This window comes from Gigantopelta aegis, chromosome 15 (genome assembly GCF_016097555.1).
Source record: "Gigantopelta aegis isolate Gae_Host chromosome 15, Gae_host_genome, whole genome shotgun sequence".
NCBI classification, from domain to species: Eukaryota; Metazoa; Mollusca; class Gastropoda; order Neomphalida; family Peltospiridae; genus Gigantopelta; species Gigantopelta aegis.
This window is the reverse complement of record NC_054713.1, coordinates 23,271,773-23,297,160: the sequence shown is the minus strand read 5'-3', so window position 1 is coordinate 23,297,160 and position 25,388 is coordinate 23,271,773. Positions and strand designations below refer to the sequence as shown.

The window sequence follows — 25,388 nt, the reverse complement described above, 5'->3', positions numbered from 1 at the left end:
ATTCCAAAACATTTCTGTTGGCAAATAAATCATTTGTCGTCGGCTTCAGAGAACTACTCTACCAAAATGTGGCACACACGAGGAGGGTCCTTCTTTAAAACAAATGAATGATTTAAACTCTTTCCAATTAAAGCTCATTTATGGCGCTTGAGCTTATACACGTCGTAGGAAGAAACTGTTCCGACAGTATTACTTTCTGAGGACGGTTTGTTTTGAAGTCTAGATTATCACCATAGTACAACCAAATATATGTCTTTACAATTCGATATGTGACGACAAATCGATGTGGTATGTCCCCGTCTTATGTAAAAAATACCACGTGATGGGTTTTTTTTTATAAGTGTGTAAGAAATAGTATTATCTAGACCTATTTACATGCTTGTACTCAGCGAAAGCACAACACGACGTCTTGGTGACTACGTTTGTCAAAATTCAAGTTTACAGAATGCTAATGCTGCTGGTTTGTGTATATACTATGTCCACTCCCATTTTCTGATATCAACAATCTAATTAAAATTAGCTCCACTATTACTTGTGGATCTAACACCAGCCAGTTGGAGCTCATGTCCACCAATCAAAACCTTACTTGCAGAATCCTGCCAGTGATTTAAAAATAATTTGAAAACATTCCGAATTATCCTGAGGGTATACGACATGTTTCGTGTGAATTACGAATGCCTTAAAACATGTTTTATTTTATAAAATAAATAATTTGTAATGTAAAACTGAAGACTGATTTAGGTTTTTAGTTTTTATAAATAAATAAATAATTTTTAATGTAAAATTGAAGACTGATAACCCATCCCATACGTATTGGTATGGTTCGCTGTACTGCGGCCACTAAAATAGACTCGCCCGATATTTTTAGAATTTATATGCTCCCAAATAACGTTATAAAAGGCGAAGTGTGATTGGTCAATATTTAAATTATTATTTACAGACGAAATGTTACCTGGACATTGGGGACTACGCAGTGTTGTTAGTTTTAAATCACTGGCAGGATTCTGCAAGTAAGGTTTTGATTGGTGGACATGAACTCCAACTGGCTGGTGTTAGATCCACATGTAATAGTGGAGCTAATTTTAATTAGATTGTGATATCAAATAATCCCAGTTTAGTAATATTAATTTAATTATAAATAATGTGTCCCCTTACCCGTCAATTCTGACAATAATACCAGTTTTCCCACGACCAGTATATCAAAGCCTGTGCCATGTACTGTATATAAAAGACAGTAACGTCCTTTTCTGCTTGGACTGCAACTGCGGGTTTCTTCTCTGTTTGTAAATTAATGACGGATTTTAAAATCGGTGGTGGTTGGGTGGGGTGGAGTGGGGTGGGGTGGGGTGCGGAGGCACGGGTATTCCAGTCTACTTAATCTGACAGACTCGGTTTACGGCAGATATTTCGAACTACCCTCAACTGGCTCCATAGGTCTTGCATTATTTCTGAATACAGGAAAACTGTCAAAAGACAATACAAGTGAAATTCTGCTGATAAAACAAAACCTGTTTTTAAAACGTTACGTCCCATCCTGTTTAAAATTGCAGAATGACAATGCTTACGTGTTCTGGTACTGTTTATGTCACAGCTGTGACGAGAATGGGAACATATAAACACGAGGGTCGCGCAACCCCTCGCGTTCGTGAACCCGCTCGTTTCGCGCTCGTGTTAGACATACCAGACCCGTATGTTGTTTTTGAAACCCGAACCGATGGGAACGTAACGAGCTGCGTCCAGGCGCCTCTTCCCATGACTGCGGGCAGCGAGCGTACCGAAACACATGAATAAACGTCTTGTACCGCGCACACGGCTTAAACACGCCGCCCCGAGCTCCCATCTAACGCTTTCTACGCTCGACGTGACCAATTTGCGTTTGCCCACAACGTGCCGTCATGTTGTAAGCCAGGAAAATAAAATGATTAAAAGCCAAATGTTTCTTCAGCCATGGAATTCACGGAGAAAGCACAACTAATAGAACAATTAACGTCTGTTTTGTAAAATAAGACCCCGTCTGTGAAATAATCCAGAAAACATTTTGGCGGCAAACTGGATCATTCCAACATTCATAGGCGTATATTAGATGGATGATACCTGGTAGGGGTATCACTGTGGGGGGCGGGAGGTGGGGGCCGCTGGGTAGTCAATAAAAATGGCAGTGAGCATTCAAGGTAAAGTCTGACTTTTTTAAAAGGTCAAATCCTTTTGATACGTTTTCTCCTTTGGGTATTTAGCTCAGTCGGTTGAGTGCTCGCGTGAGGTGCAAGGATCGAACCACCTTGATGGATCCATTCAACCGATTGTTTTTCTCGTTCCAAGCAGTGCACCAAAATTGGTCCAAGGCCGTAGTATGTATTTTCCTGTTTGTGGGAAAGTGCATATAAAAGATCCCTTGCTGCTAATGGCTAAAATTTGTTTTGTTTTTCGACATCACTTGAGCACATTGATTTATTAATCATCTGCTATTGGATGTCAAACATTTGGTAATTTTGACATATAGTCTTAAGAGAGGAAACCCGCTACACTTTTCCATTAGTAGCAAGGGATCTTTTATATGCACCCCACAGACAGGATAGCACATAGCATGGCCTATCATGAGACTGTCCCGTGTATTCAAGCCTAGCATGACTTCTGTTTGACCCCCCCCCCCAAAAAAAAAAAATAAAAAAAAAAAATAACAAAAATAAACACACATCCTGATTTTTCCTGTTTTTAAAATCACTATCTTACCTTAACATTTTTAAATATATAAAGCATTACACGGATAAATACATCTAAAATGACATTTGGCCGAATTGATTCAAATTTCATTTGGCCGTTGAAAAAAAGGTATAAATTCGGACGGCCAACATACGAAATTATTCTGAACAAAAATTGATATTAAGATATTACAAAACACTATGTCCAGAAAAGCACTATTTATAGATATATTCACATCTAAGCTGATAATATAAGTAAATTGTAATTATACATATTTTATTTCCGAAAACCTTTCAAAATGTCTAAAAAAAAACCCAGGGTAGTCTCTTTAAGTTCAATGGGCTAACCACCATACTACTGAGGCGTACACATGTATGTAAACAACTTGCGGGCGGTCGCTTGATGCGCGGTCGGTCTGGGATCGATCCCCGTCAGTGGACCCATTGAGCTATTTCTCGTTCCAGCCAGTGCACCACGACTGGTATATCAAAGGTCGTGGTATGTGCAATCCTGTCTGTGGGATAGTGCATATAAAATATCCCTTGCTACTAATTGAAAAATGTAGCGGGTTTCCTCTCTAGGACTGTTAAAATTACCAAATATTTGACATCCAATATCGTCTAGTGGTGTCGTAAACAAAACAAAGTTTAACGTTAACATAAACGACTAGGAAGCAGACTAACACCATCAGACCAGGCACCGACCTGTTTATCAACAACGTTGAAAGGAATCTTAAAATGTTAATCGCTTTAGTTGTTACGTAACTCTGGCGAGACTCGGCACCGATAAGAAAACCTGATTGGCCAATATTACGTCACATCTGTTTACAAACGGAACATCACGTTGTCATGGAGAACCCTGTGTGGTAATGGAATGCCAGGTATATGAACAAAACAACCATCCACCTGCCACGTAATATTGGCCAATCAGGTTTTCTAATACGTGGAAATGCAAAGATGGACGCATGATCCAGCCAAAACTCCGGTTTAAAATGGCTGCTGACTTGAATTTGTTGACTTTATAAACATCTAGGGTTCAGTTTCTGTTTGTTATTATTTTTGTTGTTGCCATGGTTTTTTGTTTTGTTTTGTTTTTTGTTGTTGTTTTTGTTTTTGTTGTTGTTGTTGTTTGTTTTGTTGTTGTTTTTTTTTTTTTTTTTTTTTGTTTTTTTTTTTGGGGGGGGGGGGGGGTTCTGTTGTTGTTATTGTTGTTTGTCTGACATTATTTTTCCTACATCCGGAATACCAAAGACCAAATGTAACACGCAGGCCATTTTTAGAGATTTTTTGTCATCTCAACTATCTGGCTGGTGCTTATAAAACGTTTACAGTCAAATTATATGCATGTGACGTCTCCAAACCCTGAGTGAGTGCTCCGCAAGGCTCAATGGGTAGGGGACCGACCAGTGGTCCATAACTGGTTCAACAAAGGCCATGGTTTGTGCTATCCTGCCTGTGGGAAGCGCAAATAAAATATCCCTTGCTTCTAATCGGAAAGAGTAGCCCATGTAGTGGCGACAGCGGGTTTCCTCTCAAATCTGTGTGGTCCTTAACCATATGTCTGACGCCATATAACCGTAAATAAAGTGTGTTGAGTGCGTCGTAAAAAAAAAAAAATCTTTCTTTCTTTCATTAGAGATTGAGTCTGGACTCTAAAAGTCTTATAAACACGGGTCCAGGCCTGGTGCTTATAAAACTGTTAGAGTCTAGACTGGAGACTGTAATAGAGTCTGAGACACTACAGTCATGACAAGGCCATATAGACTGTATGTGTGTGACGTCATTAGAGATTGAGTCTGGACTCGAGACTCTAATAGAGTTTGAGATACTACAGTCATGACAAGGCCATATAGACTGTATGTGTGTGACGTCATTAGAGATTGAGTCTGGACTCGAGACTCTAATAGAGTCTGAGACACTACAGTCATGACAAGGCCATATAGACTGTATGTGTGTGACGTCATTAGAGATTGAGTCTGGACTCGAGACTAATAGAGTCTGAGACACTACAGTCATGACAAGGCCATATAGACTGTATGTGTGTGACGTCATTAGAGATTGAGTCTGGACTCGAGACTCTAATAGAGTGAGACACTACAGTCATGACAAGGCCATATAGACTGTATGTGTGTGACGTCATTAGAGATTGAGTCTGGACTCGAGACTCTAATAGAGTCTGAGACACTACAGTCATGACAAGGCCATATAGACTGTATGTGTGTGACGTCATTAGAGATTGAGTCTGGACTCGAGACTCTAATAGAGTCTGAGATACTACAGTCATGACAAGGCCATCATTAGATATCGAGTTTGGACTAAAAAGTTGTATACGGTAAGCACGGGCCCTGGCCTGTCTGTCCAAGACAGTGGGTTAGTGGTTAGTCGTTAGTTATTAATGAGAGAAGTGGATGGATGCAGTGGTTTTGCGTCTTCCCGCCGGCTCGTTAAACTCTACGTGGGAGCCCTGGGAGTCAATAACAGTACCTTCCAGCCTTACGCCCGATGGTTTAACCACTACAACAGCGAGGCCGGTTGTTTAACACAAATAAACTGCACTTGCAAATATAATAATCCACCTGCAAATATAATCTTAGACCTTTATTCGGAGTTGTTTGTGTAGTTAGATATCATACATGCTGTGGGAAATGCTTTCCAAAGTTTTGACCTTTCTAATGTGTGCGACATTTCCGAATGATAGCACTGGCAACGTGATAGGAACCGTTAACGCCGTGGAAATAATAACCGAATTGTACTTCACAACGCGACACACAACAAAGTTCTACTATTCTTGGTTCTACAAAATAAAATCAGTTCTCATTGCCAATGATGAATGATATTAACAGTTCTAATAAAACTGATATACAATGTCACTAAGTGTATCCACACGCCCAGGAGGCACACACATACAAATAGGGCATTAAATCTACACGCAAGAAAACAGGGTGAAACATTGCATTTATTATGAATATTAATTAGCAACCCTCATTTTCGCGGAACATCTCACAGACTCGGTTCAATTTTGTGTTACTGGACCCTGTATTTGTTTGAACCATGGTTTTAGTAGCCCAATGATACGGGGAACTGTGCCTGCCCCCCCCCCCCCCCCCCCCCCGTCTTGAGGTCCAAATATTTACTTTTTTGTCCTATTCAGTACACAGAGTATATATAAACCAAACAAGTGGGTTTGTTCGCCCCATTATAGAAATGCCACCCTACCCTACGGGCCTTTGTACACTAAATAAAAATAAATTCATTTACTTCGAAAAGATAACAATATTTGAACAAATAAACAATGTCACCAATAAATATTAGTATAATTACTGCCATTACTAGAGCTGTTAGTATTAGTATTAACAGCAATTACATCCGGTTCACCTAAACGTTCAAACACTTTTACGTTGTGTGTGTGGTTTTTTGTTTGGTTTTTTGTTAGTCCATTATGGGCACTTTTCAGCTGCCAATTTCATTTATAAAATTTATTTATTTATTTATTCATTTATTATTATTACTATTATTATTATTTTATTATTATTATTATTATTGTTATTATTATATATATTTTTATTGCATGTGTCAGTGTTTTGGTATGTCCATCCTGAATCACGCATGTTATTGACAAAACCACAACATTCCTCAAATCACAGCTTTGTTATGAATCTCTGTCACATGACTGCTCAGTTTTAACTGTTCTGAGTCGTTTTCACAATTTTGAAAACAAAACAAATACAAGTTTGAATATGTCCACATTTGAGTGTCAGGTATATATATATATATATATATATATATATATATATATATATATATATATATATATATATATATACTACATTATATAAATACTAGCGTCTTCCGGTATGTGTTTCAACCTCCCTCCCTCCCTCTCAGCAAGCGATTTTTCGTATGCACCATCCCAGACAGGATAGTACATACCACGGCCTTTGTTACACCAGTCGTGGAGCACTGACTGCAACGAGAAATAGCACAATGGGCCCACCGACGGGGATCGGTCCCAAACCGATCCCAAACCGACCGCACATTAAGCGAGCGCTTTACCACTGGGCTACACCCCCCACCCCCTCCCCCCCAATTTTAAAATTACACCCGAATGTTTATATTAATGCTAATAGTGATGGCAAGACGTTTAACATGTTTATCAGAATTTCAATACTGGTGTTATAGTACAGTTTATCATGTGCTGTCCGGTCTGGGAAATGCCTACAGTGCTTGTCTCCCCCCCCCCCCCCCCCCCCAACCCCCCACCCCCTCCCTTCCCGCCCTCTTCAAGTATGAAAACTTCTGTTATTTTGTATAAATTTGAAATCTATAAACAGACAGCACAATTTAAAATATAAAAAACGATGGCACATCAACAGTAGACTTCACAACAGACACTGGCACTTACCTCGTCCACTGTCCATTAAAACTGCGCCTCTCCAAGTATCCCTGCATAGTTGGCGTTTGTAGTTCGCCGAACGAGTTTGCCGACTGCACCCGAGTCTCGGCGGTCCCTTTGTGCTGTGACGTCATGGACTCGCCGATTCCATCTGAAGACCAAAAGACGTCGCCTCCGACACGTCTGAGACCGATGGAAGGTGATCTCTGAAAGCGGAACATAACTTACACACGTGTCGTGGGATACACTTTCTGCACATATCATAGCCTGACAACAGACGCATGTCACGAGTTCTATAAAGTGAAATGATGCAGATGTGCTGTGTGTTGAGAGCTAGGCTGTATCACATTCAAACTGCCAGTTCTCGGTGGTACAAAAGTTAGGATCCGCTGGACATGGTTAGTACTAGGAGGCAAGACGTAGCGCAGTGGTAAAGCGCTCGACTGATGCTCGGCCGGTCTAGGATCGATCCCCATCAGTGGGCCCATTTGGTTATTTCTCTTTCACGGCTGTGTACTACGACTGGTATATCAAAGGCCGTGGTATATGCTATCCTGTCTGTGGGGTGGTGCATATAAAAGATCCCTTACTAATAATGGAAACATGTAGTGGGTTTCCTCTCCAATACTATGTCAGAAGTCTTTGACATCGAATAGTCGATGATTAGTACATCAATGTGTGCCCTAGTGGTATCGTTAAACAAAACAATACTAACATAGGTGTCCTGGCTTAAAAAAAGTTTATTGACTGCACTAAAGCACACTGATTTATTAATCATCGGCCTTTGGTTGTCATATATTTGGTAATTTTCACATACAGTCTTAAAGTGGAAACCCGCTTCATTTTCTTATTATTTGTACAAATGTAGTTATATATTTTTAAATTATTGTTACAAATGTTGATAGTTAGACAAGACAGGGTTATTGCATTTTACATTACACAACGTTAAACCAATAGTAAGGGTAGGGATATATGTTTTGAAACATTTGTTTTAATAGGCTGGTGACTGACCTATCATTTTTATTTAATATTTATGAAGTACACATTGCTAATAGTCTTTACACAAGATTTGTGGGAATTTTTGAGAGGTGAAAAAAATGATACAAGCCAAAATGTACTAATAAAATATGAATTGTAGTTTAAATATATTAAACTAACTTCGCATTTCCCCCATACAGTGTGTAATAGACAAACGCAAATCAACATGTCGAACCTGTCACCACTGCGACTATGTTCTCATAAAACAGTACTTTTGTCTGTGTCAGTCTGCGTAGGTCACCGATGTCTTGTAGATTTTATGAAAACCATATTTTAGGGACAATTTTCAGGTGCACATTCCTGTTCTCCACGACTGATATACCAAAGGCCGTGGTATGTGCTATCCTGTCTGTTGAATGGTGCATATAAAAGATCCTTTGCTACTAATGGAAAACTGTAGCGGCTTTCCTCTCTAAGACTATATGTCAGAAATACCAAATGTTTGACATCCAATAGCCGATGATTAACTAACCAATGTGCGCCAGTCTGTTTTTCCACATTTAAAATAAACAAACTTTAACTTTTTGATAATATTCCTTACAAATGAATGGTTTTTGGTTTGACTGGAGGATGGTTATAAAAATGTCACCAATTAATTCATTCATCCTAGAACTGTACATAGACAAACATAATTGTGCTTCTACGTCAACAGGGAGTTAAGATATACAAAACAATACATTAAAATGGTGGCCATTTTGAATTTCAAGATGGTTGTCATGATTGGATGACTATAATAATGTCACCAAAAAATTCATGACTGCAGAAATGTATACCATAAAATGATGGCCATTTTGAATTTCAAGATGTCTGTCATGATCAAAGGACCGAAGAAAATGCTACCAATGGATTTCCAATTTTGGACAGTGTTAACATAAAAGGAAATACATTTTACTGACACAGACTGACACAGATCGACGCAGACTGACATAGATCGACACCGACTGGCACAGATCGACGCAGACTGACACATATCGACACCGACTGACACAGATCGACGCAGACTGACACAGATCGACGCAGAATTACACAGATCGACACCGACTAACACAGATTGACGCAGACTGACACAGATCGACACCGACTGACACATATCGACACCGACTGACACAGATCGACACAGGATTAAACAGATCGACACAGGATTAAACAGATCGACGCAGGATTACACAGATCAACGCAAACTGACACATATTGACACAGATCGATACAGACTGACACAGATCGACACAGACTGACACAGACCGATACCGACTGACACAGATTGAGACCGACTGACACAGATCGACGCAGGATTACACAGATCGACACAGACTGACACAGATCGACGCAGGATTACACAGATCGACGCAGACTGACACAGATCGACACAGACTGACACATATCGACACAGACTGACACAGATCAATGCAGGTAAACACAGGTCGACGCAGACTGACGCAGATCGAGGCAAACTGACATAGATCGATGCAGATAGACACAGACTGTCAGATCGAGGCAGACTGACGCAGATCGACGCAGATCGAGGCAGACTGATATAGATCGACGCAGATTGACGCAGATCGACACAGACTGTCAGATCGACGCAGACTCACACAGATCGACGCAGTCTCACACCGATCGAGGCAGACCTGCTCGACTTTGCAGATGTTACTCATAGCGTCTGCATCGATCTATATCTCTTAACGGTTTTATAAAAACCAGGCTTGAAAACAAGCATCTACATAACTGAATCTGCATAAAGATTTGAAGTCATTTTACCGATCAGCTTTGCGTTATATCAAAGTCATAGCAACTGTAAAGTCTACACTAGTATTATTTGCGACAAGAACGAAAGCTATAAGGTGTATACAGTTAATGCAGGGGCAGACCTGTCGAACTGATTTATGATTCGTCTTGAATAATAATGGACATGCCGTTGTATCGTCCGAGGACAGATAAATAAAACTAACAACTATTATTAGTCATACACGCCATGTATGGAGAGAAGTAGAACTCGAGGGCGTGCAGACTGTGTACCCAGGACAATGATGACAAACAAGCACGTCGTTTAATCAGCTGTCTGGCATTATCAGTATAACTACAGTTATTATGACACAAACCGTGGATTTTAATGCAACACTGGTTCTAACGGGACCATGCTAAGGACTGCAATAAACATTACGCTGTTGAGTTCTCGAGATTCAATAGCCTTTGCTTGTATAGCCCACTTTTCAAGGACCTGTTTCACAATGCTGTTTATCCCAACTTTTACATACAAAATAAACAATGTTCCCATACTTACTTTTTTTTTCTATGTTATATATACGATTTTAATGAAGAACGTCTTTAATTGTTAAAACCAAAATAAATTCTTTTGCAATTTTTTCCTGGATCAATGCTTAAATTGACTGGACTATAAAGGCTAATAGACTTTAATGTGTATTGTGCGTTCCAACCTTTACGTGTACATGTGTTGCGGTTGAGGCTGAGGTTGAGGCTGAGGCTGCGGCTGCGGCTGCGACTGCGACTGCGACTTTGCGACTTAACCCTGTGACCAAAGCATTGAGGGTTGGGGACGAAAGAAATTTTCGTTTTACTTTTCAAAGTAAATCTGGGTTTTTTCTCTGAAAAATGACAATCGTGGAAGGGGAACCCCCAATAAAAAAAACAATGATTCCTTGACGTATTTAACAATAGAAAACCTTTTTTCTCGTTATTTGCAGTATCACATGTCACACTTAGGTGAGATCCTAATAGGGGGTGGGGGGGGGGGGGGGGGATGAATGCCGGTAATTAATTTAAATACTAAATAATACGTACATTATTACCTTTACCATACAAATGTGGACGGCCAACCAAAAGAAGGGCAATTCCACGAAAAACGTTCACTGTGGACTGTTCTGATAGATGTTGTACGGGATGTTTGTACTTTGTTGGGTTTTTTTTGTCTGTTATGACCACAGCAAGGTCGTTTTGGTGCAGTAATGTTACTAACTGCTGCTGAAGGGTTGGGAATATTCAAACATTCATTTTATATTATTTTAATCGAATCAAAGCTTATTAATACGTTAGTGTTTTTTTAAAGTGAAATGTTTTAAATTCTGCACGATTGTACTTACTTTGGGCGACAATATTTGGGCATACATAGTTTGGGCACCACTTGTATCGCCTTGCCTTTGGTACAGTTTAAAGCCCTGATATTACTTTATCTCAAGTGACATCCCACGTCTGGTACAGTTTAAAGCCCTGATATTACTTTATCTCAAGTGACATCCCACGTCTGGTACAGTTTAAAGCCCTGATGTTACTTTTTCTCAAGTGACATCCCACGTCTGGTACAGTTTAAAGCCCTGATGTTACTTTTTCTCAAGTGACATCCCACGTCTGGTACAGTTTAAAGCCCTGATGTTACTTTTTCTCAAGTGACATCCCACGTCTGGTACAGTTTAAAGCCCTGATGTTACTTTATCTCAAGTGACATCCCACGTCTGGTACAGTTTAAAGCCCTGATATTACTTTTTCTCAAGTGACATCCCACGTCTGGCAACAATCTTGTTTTGCTAAATGTCTGGCGAAAGACTTAATGGGGTTTTAATGGCGCAGTGGTTAAGCCATCGGACTACAGGCTGGTATGTATAGGATTCGCAGCCCGGTACCGGCTCGAACCCAAAGCGGGTTCTTAAGGACTCAATGGGTAGGTGTAACCTAGCCCGAGTACTCTGACTGTAAGAGAGCTAGACGTCCGACGTATTTATGTCCAAACGTCCGTCTAGCTCTCTTACAGTCAGAGTACTCGGGCTAGGTGTAAGCCAACACACCCTCTTCTCTCTCACTAACCAAGAAACAACTAATCCACTGTCAGAGTACTCGGGCTAGGTGTAAGCCAACACACCCTCTTCTCTCTCACTAACCAAGAAACAACTAATCCACTGTCAGAGTACTCGGGCTAGGTGTAAGCCAACACACCCTCTTCTCTCTCACTAACCAAGAAACAACTAATCCACTGTCAGAGTACTCGGGCTAGGTGTAAGCCAACACACCCTCTTCTCTCTCACTAACCAAGAAACAACTAATCCACTGTCAGAGTACTCGGGCTAGGTGTAAGCCAACACACCCTCTTCTCTCTCACTAACCAAGAAACAACTAATCCACTGTCCTGGACAGAGCCCAGATAGCTGAGGATATAAGCACGAAAATAAGTTATAATAATAATAATTGGGTTTTTCAATGTGTTAAAGTTCGTTAAAAATGTCTTTGTACGGTATGTTTGCCTTTGTGTGTCCACAAAATGGAAAGAAAGAAAGAAATGTTTTATTTAACGACGTACTCAACACATTTTAATTACGGTTATATGGCGTCAGACATATGGTTAAGGACCACACAGATTTTTTTAGAAAAAACCCGCTGTCGCCACTTCATGGGCTACTCTTTCCGATTAGCAGCAAGGGATCTTTTATTTGCGCTTCCCACAGGCAGGATAGCACAAACCATGGCCTTTGTTCAACCAGTTATGGATCACGGGTCGGTGCAAGTGGTTTACACCTACCCATTGAGCCTTGCGGAGCACTCACTCAGGGTTTGGAGTCGGTATCTGGATTAAAAATCCCATGCCTCGACTGGGATCCGAACCCAGTACCTACCAGCCTGTAGACCGATGGCCTGCCACGACGCCACCGAGGCCGGTCTTACCGTTTAACGACACATATATATTATGGGTAAGTTATAGGATACATTATATTACCGCACAACGCAATCTGTTTTTAATACTATTAATGTGATAGACTAGGATCGGAAAGAAATGATTAAATGATAAGTAGGATACGGCTTCGATAGTCGTAAGTGAAAATCGTTGTAAGTCGAAATAACCCTGCTTGTGTGGCACGTCGACAACACCAAGGTATTCTTCATAAACATGAGATGGACTTGACTTGCTGGTCAAGAACGCTGAGATTGCGAGCTGTTCAATAATGCTTGTACCGCGCTAGGTGCAGATACCAGGCTGTTATAAAGTCTCGATAACAACGCCCATGACACGCAGACAGACACGCACGTGCTAATTGTGTTTATGGCGGCGAAGCGATCGAGCCCTGCCCACCACGCCACGGCACTCTGTGCATCGCACAGAAATCGTACTTTAAAGTACAGCAAGGCAGTCTAAATAACCGTTAATGGTTGTCAACAATAAATCTCTTTCAAAATTGGCAATTCAAGTGACGTCATTCAAGGAATCGGTGTGTGTGCGTGCGTGTGTATGTGTGTGTGCGTGTGTGTGTGTGTGTGCGTGGTCCATGCCCTACCCTCTTGCGCCACCACAAATATGACATGCACAGGATTGACCGGCATCGGTGGCGTCGTGGTTAGGCCATCGGTCTACATGCTGGTAGGTACTGGTTTCGGATCCCAGTCGAGGCATGCGATTTTCGATCCAGATACCGACTCTAAACCCTGAGTGAGTGCTCCGCAAGGCTCAATGGGTAGGTGTAAACCACTTGCACCGACCAGTGATACATAACTGGTTCAACAAAGGCCATGGTTTGTGCTATCATGTCTGTGGGAAGTGCAAATAAAAGATCCCTTGCTGCTAATCGGAAAGAGTAGCCCATGTAGTGGCGACAGCGGGTTTCCTCTCAAATCTGTGTGGTCCTTAACCATATGTCTGACGATATATAACCGTAAATAAAATGTGTTGAGTGCGTCGTTAAATAAAACATTTCTTTCCAACCAAGGATAAATTTTACTTCGCTCTGTACCAAACACTAACATTGTAACATCTAACTGTAAACTCAAAACTATCCCGGACAGGCAACAGGCGCGTGTGCAGGGGTTGGGGGCGGGGGTAAAAAAAAAAAAAAAAAACCACAAAAAAATCCCAACCAAACAAACAAACAACAACAACAAAAAACCCAAACAAACAACAACAAACAAACAAACAACAAACAAACAACAACAAAAAAGTAGGTCGACAGAGTAGACCGTATGTCCACAATTCCCTGCACACGTGCCTGGACAGGTCATACTTATTATAGCTGAGTTGTGCCCAGGACGGCGTGCTTGAACCTTAAATAGATATACTAGTAAGCACGAGAATCAAACTGAAATGAAATGGAAATTTGATAGATTCCTCAAGTTTGTTGAAAGAAATATTTTTGCACTGCAGAGTTTCATTTGTATAGTTCACAAACATATTAAGGGAGGTAAATAACGTAATTAACGTACCGACATAGTACACGTACCTTCTATATCATGTTATTAGTGCGGACATATCTGCGTATTTTCTAAGTAGTTGTTATACACGTGCACGCTGATATGTACGTCACTGGTGTAAGTAGTCGGGAGGAGTGGTTTCTATACACGTACTAAATTGCCAAGGTGAGACTTTTTTTACACACATACTCGCGTAAGACCAGAGATCAGTAATTGCCCCCCGTAAATCTGTTGTCGAGTTTCTACGTCCCAATCAGGAGAGTATTGTTTGTAGTCAGCGCACTGCCCTTTGGTGCCACTTCAGGGGTATTTCATTATTGAGATCCGTAGTATTAATAATTATTCAGTGTATCAGTATAGGACTACGGATCGAATAACAATACATTTAATAAAGTGGAAGACACTTTCCGTTTTAATTTTAAAACTTTTTATATATCTTGGCTGGCCAAACGTAAACCCAGAATCTACCAGTCGTAAAGACGCGTGTAAAGGAATTGATGCAGGGGTGGGGGTATGGGGGTATGGGGTGGTGGTGGTGGTGTGTGTGTGTGTGGGGGGGGGGGGGGGGGTAGTAGTAGTGGGTGTCTAGACTGTGGCGAGTAAAGTCATGCTCCCACGGATATTATATTAACAAAAAAGAACAATTTACTTGACCACGGATTTCGATTATTTCGCGCCTAAATTGTAATAAATCTCGGGATTACCGGAGCGGGACGTAGCCCAGTGGTAAAGCGCTCGCTTGATGCGCGGTCGTTTGGGATTGATCCCCTTCGGTGTGCCCATTGGGCTATTTCTCATTCGAGCCAGTGCACCACGACTGGTATATCAAAGACCGTGGTATGTGTTATCCTGTCTGTGGGATGGTGCATATAAAAGGTCAATTGCTACTAATGGAAAAATATATCGGGTTTCCTCTCTAAGACTATATGTCAAAAGTACCAAATGTTTGACATCCAGTAGCCTATGATTAATAAATCAATGTTCTCTAGTGGTGTCGTTAAACAAATCAAACTTTAACTTTTACATCACGAAATCAACAAGAAGTATTTTATATAATATATTCTGATAGACAAAAGGGTAGTAGTAATACAACTAAGAAACTCAATCGGCCACGGTGTTGTAGTGGTTAAACCATCGGACATAAGACGGTAGGTCCTGGGTTCGCCTCCCGGTACCGGCTCCCACCCAGAGCGAGTTTAACGGCTCAGTTGTTAAGTGTAAGACAACTACACCGAATTCTCTCTTACTAACCACCAACCCACTGTCCTGGACAATGGGATATAAGCACGGAAATAAGTATCTATGAAAATAAGACACTCATCCATAGTGTCAGATAATAAACAGTATTACTAACATTGTATCCCGCATTACATTACTGTATTTTTATACAGACAATTATAAACGCTAGTAATAAATTAAAATTTGGCTATAATACCAACAGCCTGAGTACTAGACACCGTCTCATTTAGCTGTTATACAATGGCACAGTTCAAATCAGTTAGTTCTTAAAGGGACAGACTCTAGTTTTTAAACACTACAGCATATGTTTCACTATTAGAGCCGTTTATGATCACTTAAATTAAACATTACTTATATTTTATTGTTTAGATTATCCATTCCCATAGAACTGAAGTGTTTCTAGTCATACTGGTATTTCTAATATCAAAAAAAGCATTTTTCATATTTTTAAAAACGCACGTGCGTCTGAGAAGTAGCGATTTATTAATGCGAGTTTTTAATAATATTTCCCGTTTTAACGTCACAGACTCTCCTTTCACTGCAACTTTATTCAAACGAGTTACAGGTTTGTAAATTAACTAAATTTAGTGTCCATTTTTAGTACGTGTTAAAACTAGGGTCAGCGCCTTTAATACAAGTAAGTTCAAATCAATGGGTTATTTAAATGCTATAGAGGCCAACCTACTTGTAATCATCAAAGAAAGATTTCAATAGGCATTTCAGAATTGTATATTCTTATTTTAATGAAGACCTATTTCCGAAACAGGACTATACAACAAGTATGACACTACGAAATTACAACAAAATTTACTTGCCAGTTTCAAGTCGCATGCAAATGTTACAATCTGTATCGAGTTTATGTTGTTAAAGTTATGTAGCGTTAACTCGGAACACCCACAGGTACGGGTAATCAAAGTACAACAACAAAAATAGTTCCCTGTCATCGATCCGTTCGTGGCCAATCCACATCACATGCCGACTGTCAGGTAGGTGTGTAATCAAGAACAGGTGGAAACACAATACAGACATTCGAAATTATAAACTCTAGCGTCTGTCACACACCGTCACAATAAAGGTTAAAGATTGTTTTTTTTTTGTTTAACGACATCACTACTAGGGCACTAGAACACATTGATCTATTTAATCGGCTATTGGATGTCAAATATTTGGTAATTTTTGACGTATTGTCTTATCTAGAGGAATCCCACTACATTTTTTCCATTAGTAGTAAGGGATGTTTTATAAGCACCACCCCACAGACAGGATAGCACATACCACGGCCTTTGATATACCAGTCGTGGTGCACTAGTTGTAACGAGAAAAAACCTAATGAGTTGAATGGATTCACAGTTCATGTGCCTGAATCGGCCTCTGTGGTGTAGTTGTTAAAATTTGTTTTGTTTAACGACACCACTAGATGACATTGATTAATTAATTATCGGCTATTGGATGTCAAACATTTGGTAATTCTGACACGTAGTCATCCGAGGAAATCCGCTATATTTTTCCAAATGCAGCAAGGAACTTTTATATGCACTTTTTCACAGACAGGAAAGCACATATCACGACCTTTGACCAGTTGTGGTGCACTGGTTGGAACGAGAAAAAAATACAATGATGTAGTATCATAATTATAATGATGAAATTAAACCCCTCACTCATTTTGTTTCATTGGCAATCACATAACGTACACAAGGTATAAGATAATTCTGAGCTCATTGAATAATACATGAGTGGCCGTTAGATATCATTTATCTTACAGCGAGTTGTTTTAAAATGTATCTAACAAGCGAAAGCGAGTTTGATACGTTTTTAAACAACGCGTTGTTACATATACTAAAAAATCAGGTTTTAAGCAAATTTTAACATCTTTTTTCGACTAAAAGTTATTTACAGCCCTTTCGCTTGTAGCTAACTTACGCGTTACGCGACAAATGATTGTCAGGTTAACTAAACGTCACAGTGTATTCGATTTCGACCGTGCTGGTTCTTCATTGGATGTATGGCATTGGTAACCTGGTCATCACCTAGGAGCAGCCAGTCGTATGTCTTGAAATTGTTAACACACGTACATGTGTTAACAAGTATGTGTTATCAAAAATAACGAATGATGTTCTCGCCAACGGGAGTGTAAGAAATAATTATTTTTGACACAGTTATGTGAATTTATTAAGGTGACATTAATGAACATTCTTTTCCCAGCTGTTCGGAATGTGGGACACATCAAATATCTTAGTTCTAAAGGTAATTAATACTAAACTCTATTAACATAGTCCTTCCTTCTTTCTCTCTAACACCAGTATTTCATGTGTCAGCCTCGTCTAAAATATGTTTATATAATAGCATTGTGTTTACTTCTTTCTAACACCGGTATTTCATGTGTCAGCCTCGTCTAAAATATGTTTATATAATAGCATTGTGTTTACTTCTTTCTAACACCGGTATTTCATGTGTCAGCCTCGTTTAAAATATGTTTATATAATAGCATTGTGTTTATTTATTTCTAACACCGGTATTTCATGTGTCAGCCTCGTCTAAAATATGTTTATATAATAGCATTGTGTTTACTTCTTTCTAACACCGGTATTTCATGTGTCAGCCTCGTCTAAAATATGTTTATATAATAGCATTGTGTTTACTTCTTTCTAACACCGGTATTTCATGTGTCAGCCTCGTCTAAAATATGTTTATATAATAGCATTGTGTTTACTTCTTTCTAACACCGGTATTTCATGTGTCAACATCGACTAAAATATGTTTATATAATAGCATTGTGTTTACTTCTTTCTAACACCGGTATTTCATGTGTCAGCCTCGTCTAAAATATGTTTATATAATAGCATTGTGTTTACTTCTTTCTAACACCGGTATTTCATGTGTCAACCTCGTCTAAAATATGTTTATATAATAGCATTGTGTTTACTTCTTTCTAACACCGGTATTTCATGTGTCAACCTCGTCTAAAATATGTTTATATAATAGCATTGTGTTTACTTCTTTCTAACACCGGTATTTCATGTGTCAGCCTCGTCTAAAATATGTTTATATAATAGCATTGTGTTGACTTCTTTCTAACACCGGTATTTCATGTGTCAACCTCGTCTAAAATATGTTTATATAATAGCATTGTGTTTACTTCTTTCTAACACCGGTATTTCATGTGTCAGCCTCGTCTAAAATATGTTTATATAATAGCATTGTGTTTACTTCATGTGTCAACATCGACTAAAATATGTTTATATAATAGCATTGTGTTTACTTCTTTCTAACACCAGTATTTCATGTGTCAACCTCGTCTAAAATATGTTTATATAATAGCATTGTGTTTACTTCTTTCTAACACCGGTATTTCATGTGTCAACATCGACTAAAATATGTTTATATAATAGCATTGTGTTTACTTCTTTCTAACACCAGTATTTCATGTGTCAGCCTCGTCTAAAATATGTTTATATAATAGCATTGTGTTTAATTCTTTCTAACACCAGTATTTCATGTGTCAGCCTCGTCTAAAATATGTTTATATAATAGCATTGTGTTTACTTCTTTCTAACACCGGTATTTCATGTGTCAACATCGACTAAAATATGTTTATATAATAGCATTGTGTTTACTTCTTTCTAACACCAGTATTTCATGTGTCAGCCTCGTCTAAAATATGTTTATATAATAGCATTGTGTTTAATTCTTTCTAACACCAGTATTTCATGTGTCAGCCTCGTCTAAAATATGTTTATATAATAGCATTGTGTTTACTTCTTTCTAACACCGGTATTTCATGTGTCAACATCGACTAAAATATGTTTATATAATAGCATTGTGTTTACTTCTTTCTAACACCAGTATTTCATGTGTCAGCCTCGTCTAAAATATGTTTATATAACAGCATTGTGTTTACTTCTTTCTAACACCAGTATTTCATGTGTCAACATCGACTAAAAAGAGTTAATTCATGAACGAATCAAAATTACTCGCTATTCTATACTTTATATACTACTTGGCAAATGGCGTATACTTTTAAAGCGTTTCTTTTGGAAATAAAAATCGAAAACAGTAAATAACTTTAAAAAGGTAAATATTACTGTTTCTGATTCATTACCACATTTTCCCAAATGGCAAACATATTAATTTAACAATTTCCAAAACATGTATTACGAATTAAAATAATCGTACACATAATATATTAGGTACATCCAAATGTCATTAGTCTATGTTTACCGAATACATAATGTAGCATATATGTAGAAGACTACTAGTATTAATTTTATTTTTGACACATATCAGGCCTAAACAATTCTGTGCTTCCGGGAACATGCCGAAAATATTTAGGTAGGGTCAGTCGACTTATTTTGTTTTACTACATGTTTTACTCTTTTCATCTACATATTAATAGAGAAAAAAAAGATCTGAACAAAATACATTGAAAAACAAATTAGGGTCGGCCCTTGTTTTCTAGATAGGGTCAGGTTCCCGGAAATACACATTTTATTTTTGACTTATTATTATAATTTAAAACGCATTATTCAATTAAAAACCTATACTATTTGAGTATTTACATTCTGGTGTTTTATATTGCAGAGACCTTACTAGTATGTTATGAGATACAATAGTAATGATCGGATGTCCAGTATATGCTATAATATATTTTACAAAAATGAATGTATATTAAAACCTAATACAAAACGTAACACTGAACTTGTTATCACTGATCACATTGTCTACTATAAAACACCAACTCCGTCTTACCCACCCGCTCCACAGTTCCGTTACATTTAATAGACCAGAGAATACTACGTGAGTGGCCGTTAAATGCCATTTATCACAAAACTAGTTGTTTTAAAATGTATTTAACGAGCGAATGTAACGGATACAAATGTATTATTCTATTTCTTACATATCCTCAAAAACCAGGTTTTAAGCAAGTTTTTCCATCTTTTTCGACTAAAGGTTATTTACAGCCGTTGCTCTTGTAGCTGTCTTACGTGTCACAGACACATGGATGTCAGGTTAACTATACGTCACAGTATAATAGATTTCCATCGTGTATATTTTTTTCATTGGATGTATGGCATTGGTGACCTGGTCATCACCTATGAGCAGCCAGTCGTATGTCTTGAAATTGTTAACACACGTACGTGTGTTAATAACCATGTGCAACCAAAAATAATGAATGGTGTTCTCACCAAAGGGTGTGTAAGAAAAACCTTTTCCAGTTACCAGTAAACACGAATCGCCCAAGTTATTTCCAATCGTTCTCTCGTCCATCTGCAGATACGAGTAATGTCTGATGGAATATGTTAACGAACAGCTAATAAATAAAACGGCCATTTTTAACAACACCTGCCAATGAAGCAGTAGTTGTTTTTATCTGTTATCAAGATTTGTGAAATAAAAGGTTTATGTTAGAATACAACCCCAACCCCCAAAAACAACAACAACAACCCAACAACAACAAACAAACAACAAAACAAACCACACACTGCAATAAACTATTAACTACGTATCTAAATCTGTGATACCTCCAACCTAAATCCAAATAATGGTATTGTAGAATAAAAGGACATACACGCGCACACACATACACTCGCGCGCGCACACACACACACACGCACGCACACACATACACGTACACACGCACACACACATACACGAACACAGACCCACACACATACACACACACGCATACACGCGCGCACACATACATACACACAAACGTATACATGTACATACACACACACGCACGCGCGCGCGCGCACACACACACACACACACAGACACAGACATACATGCACACACACACACACACACGCACACACACACACACACACACACACACACACACACACACACACACACAGACATACATGCACACACACACACACACGCACACACACAGTAACGTATCATCCCGTTCGTCTATGTATAATATCTAGTAAAAATTAACTACTTAAAGTTTTTTTTTTTTTATTAAAAACTTGTCAGTTATCGTAAATACAACTTTTAATTTTAAGAGTAGACTCAACAAACAGTGGAGGAATAATATACCGGGTAATAGCTGTAGTACAAGTCCAATGTATGAAAAATATATATATAAAATTACAGAATAGCATATGATCATTCAAAACGACTTATTTTCCTTAATCCTAAAATATTAATTATTTTATAACCTTTGTTTATTCGAAAAACTGCACATGTATTCGTCAATGCACGTGCATAACTGATCGTGTTATATTATGTAATCGTGTTAGTCAGTTCGCGGATTAGGGACGCTGTTTATTACGTACTACAAAAAGCCTTGACCCTGTCTGTCAACGAGTGACTAAGTCATAAGTACATAATTACGTCATCAAAGTACACCAAAAGTCTCAACTATTACTTCAAACACGTTACTCCGAACCGTTAGTACACAGTCGAGTAATTTTTTCTAATAGTTTCACATGAAACAAACCCAGTTATTTGTGGTTAATTTGCAAACAAAGTATTTGATCTTTGACCGGTACTAGAACACGAAACTCATTTTGCAGTCCATACGCATGAATCGGCCTCAGTGGTGTAGTGGTAGGTATTGAGTTCGCATCCCGGTACCGGCTCTTTCCGAGAACTAGTTTTAACGAGTTAATAGGTAGTTACTATCTCGACTCATCTCTCACTAACTACTAACGGTTAACAACTGGCCTGTGTGGGTGTTTAATGGCACCCCAGCACAAAGTCCAATGACCAAGGTACTTGAAAATGAAAGTTGATACAAGTATTTTGTTGTCAAAATAGGTGTATGAAACTAAACAATGGTAAACCCTTGTCTAAAACAACAAACTATTAATACTACGGATCAAATACTGAAAAATAACACCACCTATACTACAGAAAAATATATATTCGCATTAAAAAGTTCCCGTGAACCAATATTTAGAGGCATTGTGAAAAAAGTCCGGAAATACTGTATACGGACAGACATAAAGACACACAGACGAACGGACAGAAGGGCGGATGCGAAATCTATAGCTATGAGTTAGAGAAAGAGGTTGATGGTGTAGGGGTTGTTTTAGGACAGTTTACTACAAGATTTAACAATGCACTTACCTCGTTGTGCGCCACGAACGCGACAATTTGGAATTTAGGTAAGAGAAATAGTTCACTGCTGACCTAGACTGACCAGAAATGTTATTAATGGTGCTACATGTACTTGCGTGACTTGATACAAATTCCGTGAAGTCCACCAGGACCGGACCCGAGGTAGGAATGCGCACCTTAATTAAGATTAAACACAATCCGCATTAAAACAAGGGGCGGACTGCAGCTCAGCAGTAGAGCGCTCGTTTGGCGTCCGACGGGTCATAGGATCGACCCCCCTCGATGGACTTTTTATTCCATAACCGGCTCCAACCCAAAACTAAATGAGGAGAAGGGTAAAGCCAATTAGCGGACTTCTTTGTAATCAGGGAACCAAGATAGTTGAGGTATGTGTCCAGAACAGTATGCTTGAACTTTAATAGAATACAAGCCCTAAACTAGCTGAAAGTAAATAAAACCTCAAAGTATCAACCATAGGCATTGTTGAAGTTTATTTATCTATTTTAATAGTTCATTTGAATGGGTAATGGCTTATGACTGGTATGCGTCTGCGGATATAACACATTTAATGAAACTTTATCATTTTCATTTCAACTTATTTTCGTACTTATATCCAATTAAGATTCAAGCACGCTGTCATGGATATAACTCAGCTATCTGGACTGTTTGTCCAGGACAGTGGGTTAGTTGTTAGTTGTTATTGGTTAGTGAGAGACAAGAGGGTGTAGTGGTTTTACGTCTACCCATAGAGTCGTTAAAACTCGCTACGGGTGGCAGCCGATACCGGGCTGCGAACCCTGTACGTACCAACCTTATGTCCGATGGCTTAACTACGACACCACCGAGGCCGATGGGGCTCTATCAAACTAGATGTCCGAAGTCTATAATTCAAAATTAATAAACTTGTAAAACAAGGACTTACCTGATATAATTCAGGGATAAACCTTGTTTTTAATTTACCGACGTAGGTTGGAGGTTTCACAGACACAAATTTAGTTTTGTTAGCGACGAATTAATGGATGTTAGTAGAGATCCAATCAGATTCGTTATAATAAATGTTTTGAATTTAAATTTATATTGATCTGCAAATAAAAAATTTATAACACATTTGCGAAAGGCCTCTAAATTTCTATAAAAGTTTAAGTGAACAACCGATCCGATACAAGTTTTACGTTTTAGATCTGATTATTGAAACACGAAGATACGTTTTCAAGCCCGAAGCATTGATCACTCTACTCAATTAACAAAATCTCGTTTATGTTATGTCCCTTATGGTAATAGTGATCGCATGTTATTTGGTACTTGCCGCAATCAATTAACATATCGATTTGTCAGTCGTTGAAAGGTAACATTAATCACGAGAAAAACCCAGAAAGGTAAACAGTCCACATCATTTTAATATCTACACAAGCATATTGACTGTTTCATTAATAGGAACATTACGCTAAATCATTAAAACATAATAAAACTGAATATGCTGAAATATTATACCATAATTATTTAGTATCGCTAAGTTTACTTTATTATAGAATTTATATATAAAAAAGGTTTCCCTTATATTGTTAGAAATAAAGTTTAAAAAGTTAGTTTGTTTTGTTTAACGACATCATTAGAGCAAGGGGTTGGATGTAGCCCAATGGTAAAGCGCTCGCTCGATGTGTGGTTGGTCTGGGATCGATCACCGTCGGTGGGCCCATTGGACTATTTCTCGTTCCAGCCAATGCATCACGACTGGCATATCAAAGGCCGTGGTATGTTCTATCCTATCTGTGTGATGGTGCATATAAAAGATCTCTTACTGCTAATCGAAAAGAGTAGCCCATGAAGTGGCGACAGCGGGTTTCCTCTCTCAATATCTGTATGGTCCCTAACCATATGTCTGACGTCATATAACTTTAAACAAAATGAGTTGAATGCGTCGTTAAATAAAACATTTCCTTCCTTCCATTAGAGCAAATTGATTAATTAATCATTGGATGTGAAAACCTTGGGACCGGATTTACCAAGCCTGTTTATGACCTATACGCGTGTAATTACATACATTTACAATGCTCAAACACCTGCGTAACTTAAGAACAATGGGCTTTGTAAATGTAGCCTTTTTGATGTTTCTGATACGTAGTCTTCAGAGAAAACGCGCTACACCCAAGCCTGGTGGAAGAACGGCTGTCGTGGGTATCCAAGCAAAGACACTGCTGCTATTGAAATAAGATCTTACTGGCACCCAGCTGTGGAAGTCATCGTTTGTAGACTTAAACAAGTTTGTTTTGTTTAACGACACCACAAGAGCACATAAATTTATTAATCATCGGCTACTGGATGTCAAACATTTGGTAATTTTGGCATATAGTCTTAGAAAGTAAACACTTCAGTTTTCTATTAGTAGCAACGGTATTTTTATATGCACCATCCCACAGACAGGATAGCGCATATCACGGTCTTTGATATACCAGTCGTGGTGCATTGGTTGGAATGAGAAATAGCTATATGGGCCCACCGACGGGGATCGATTCCAAACCGGACGAGCATCAAGCGAGCGCTTTACCACTGGGCTATATCCCGCCCCCTCGTTTGTTTGTAGATGTTATTATTGCCAGTCCTCTCCGTATCCAGACAGCCGTTCAGCTGACCAATCAGAACACTGCTGGTGTAGTTGCTACAGTAGATACCCAGAGTTACTATTCACCATAACAGTTCGTCTGGACATGAAATAGCATTGTGCCCATTTCCCATCATACGGAGCCGGGGAGGGGGGGGGGGGGGGG

General features: G+C 38.9%; 1 protein-coding gene across 1 annotated transcript in view; it reads right to left on the bottom strand.

Moving 5' to 3' along the window:
* LOC121390777 overlaps positions 1–25,388 on the bottom strand; it is a 40,958-nt gene that overhangs the window by 11,390 nt on the left and 4,180 nt on the right. The window contains exon 2 of the mRNA XM_041522697.1: positions 7,102–7,298. Within this exon, the coding sequence (XP_041378631.1) occupies positions 7,102–7,298 (197 nt within the window). The remainder of the gene's footprint in view (positions 1–7,101; positions 7,299–25,388) is intronic.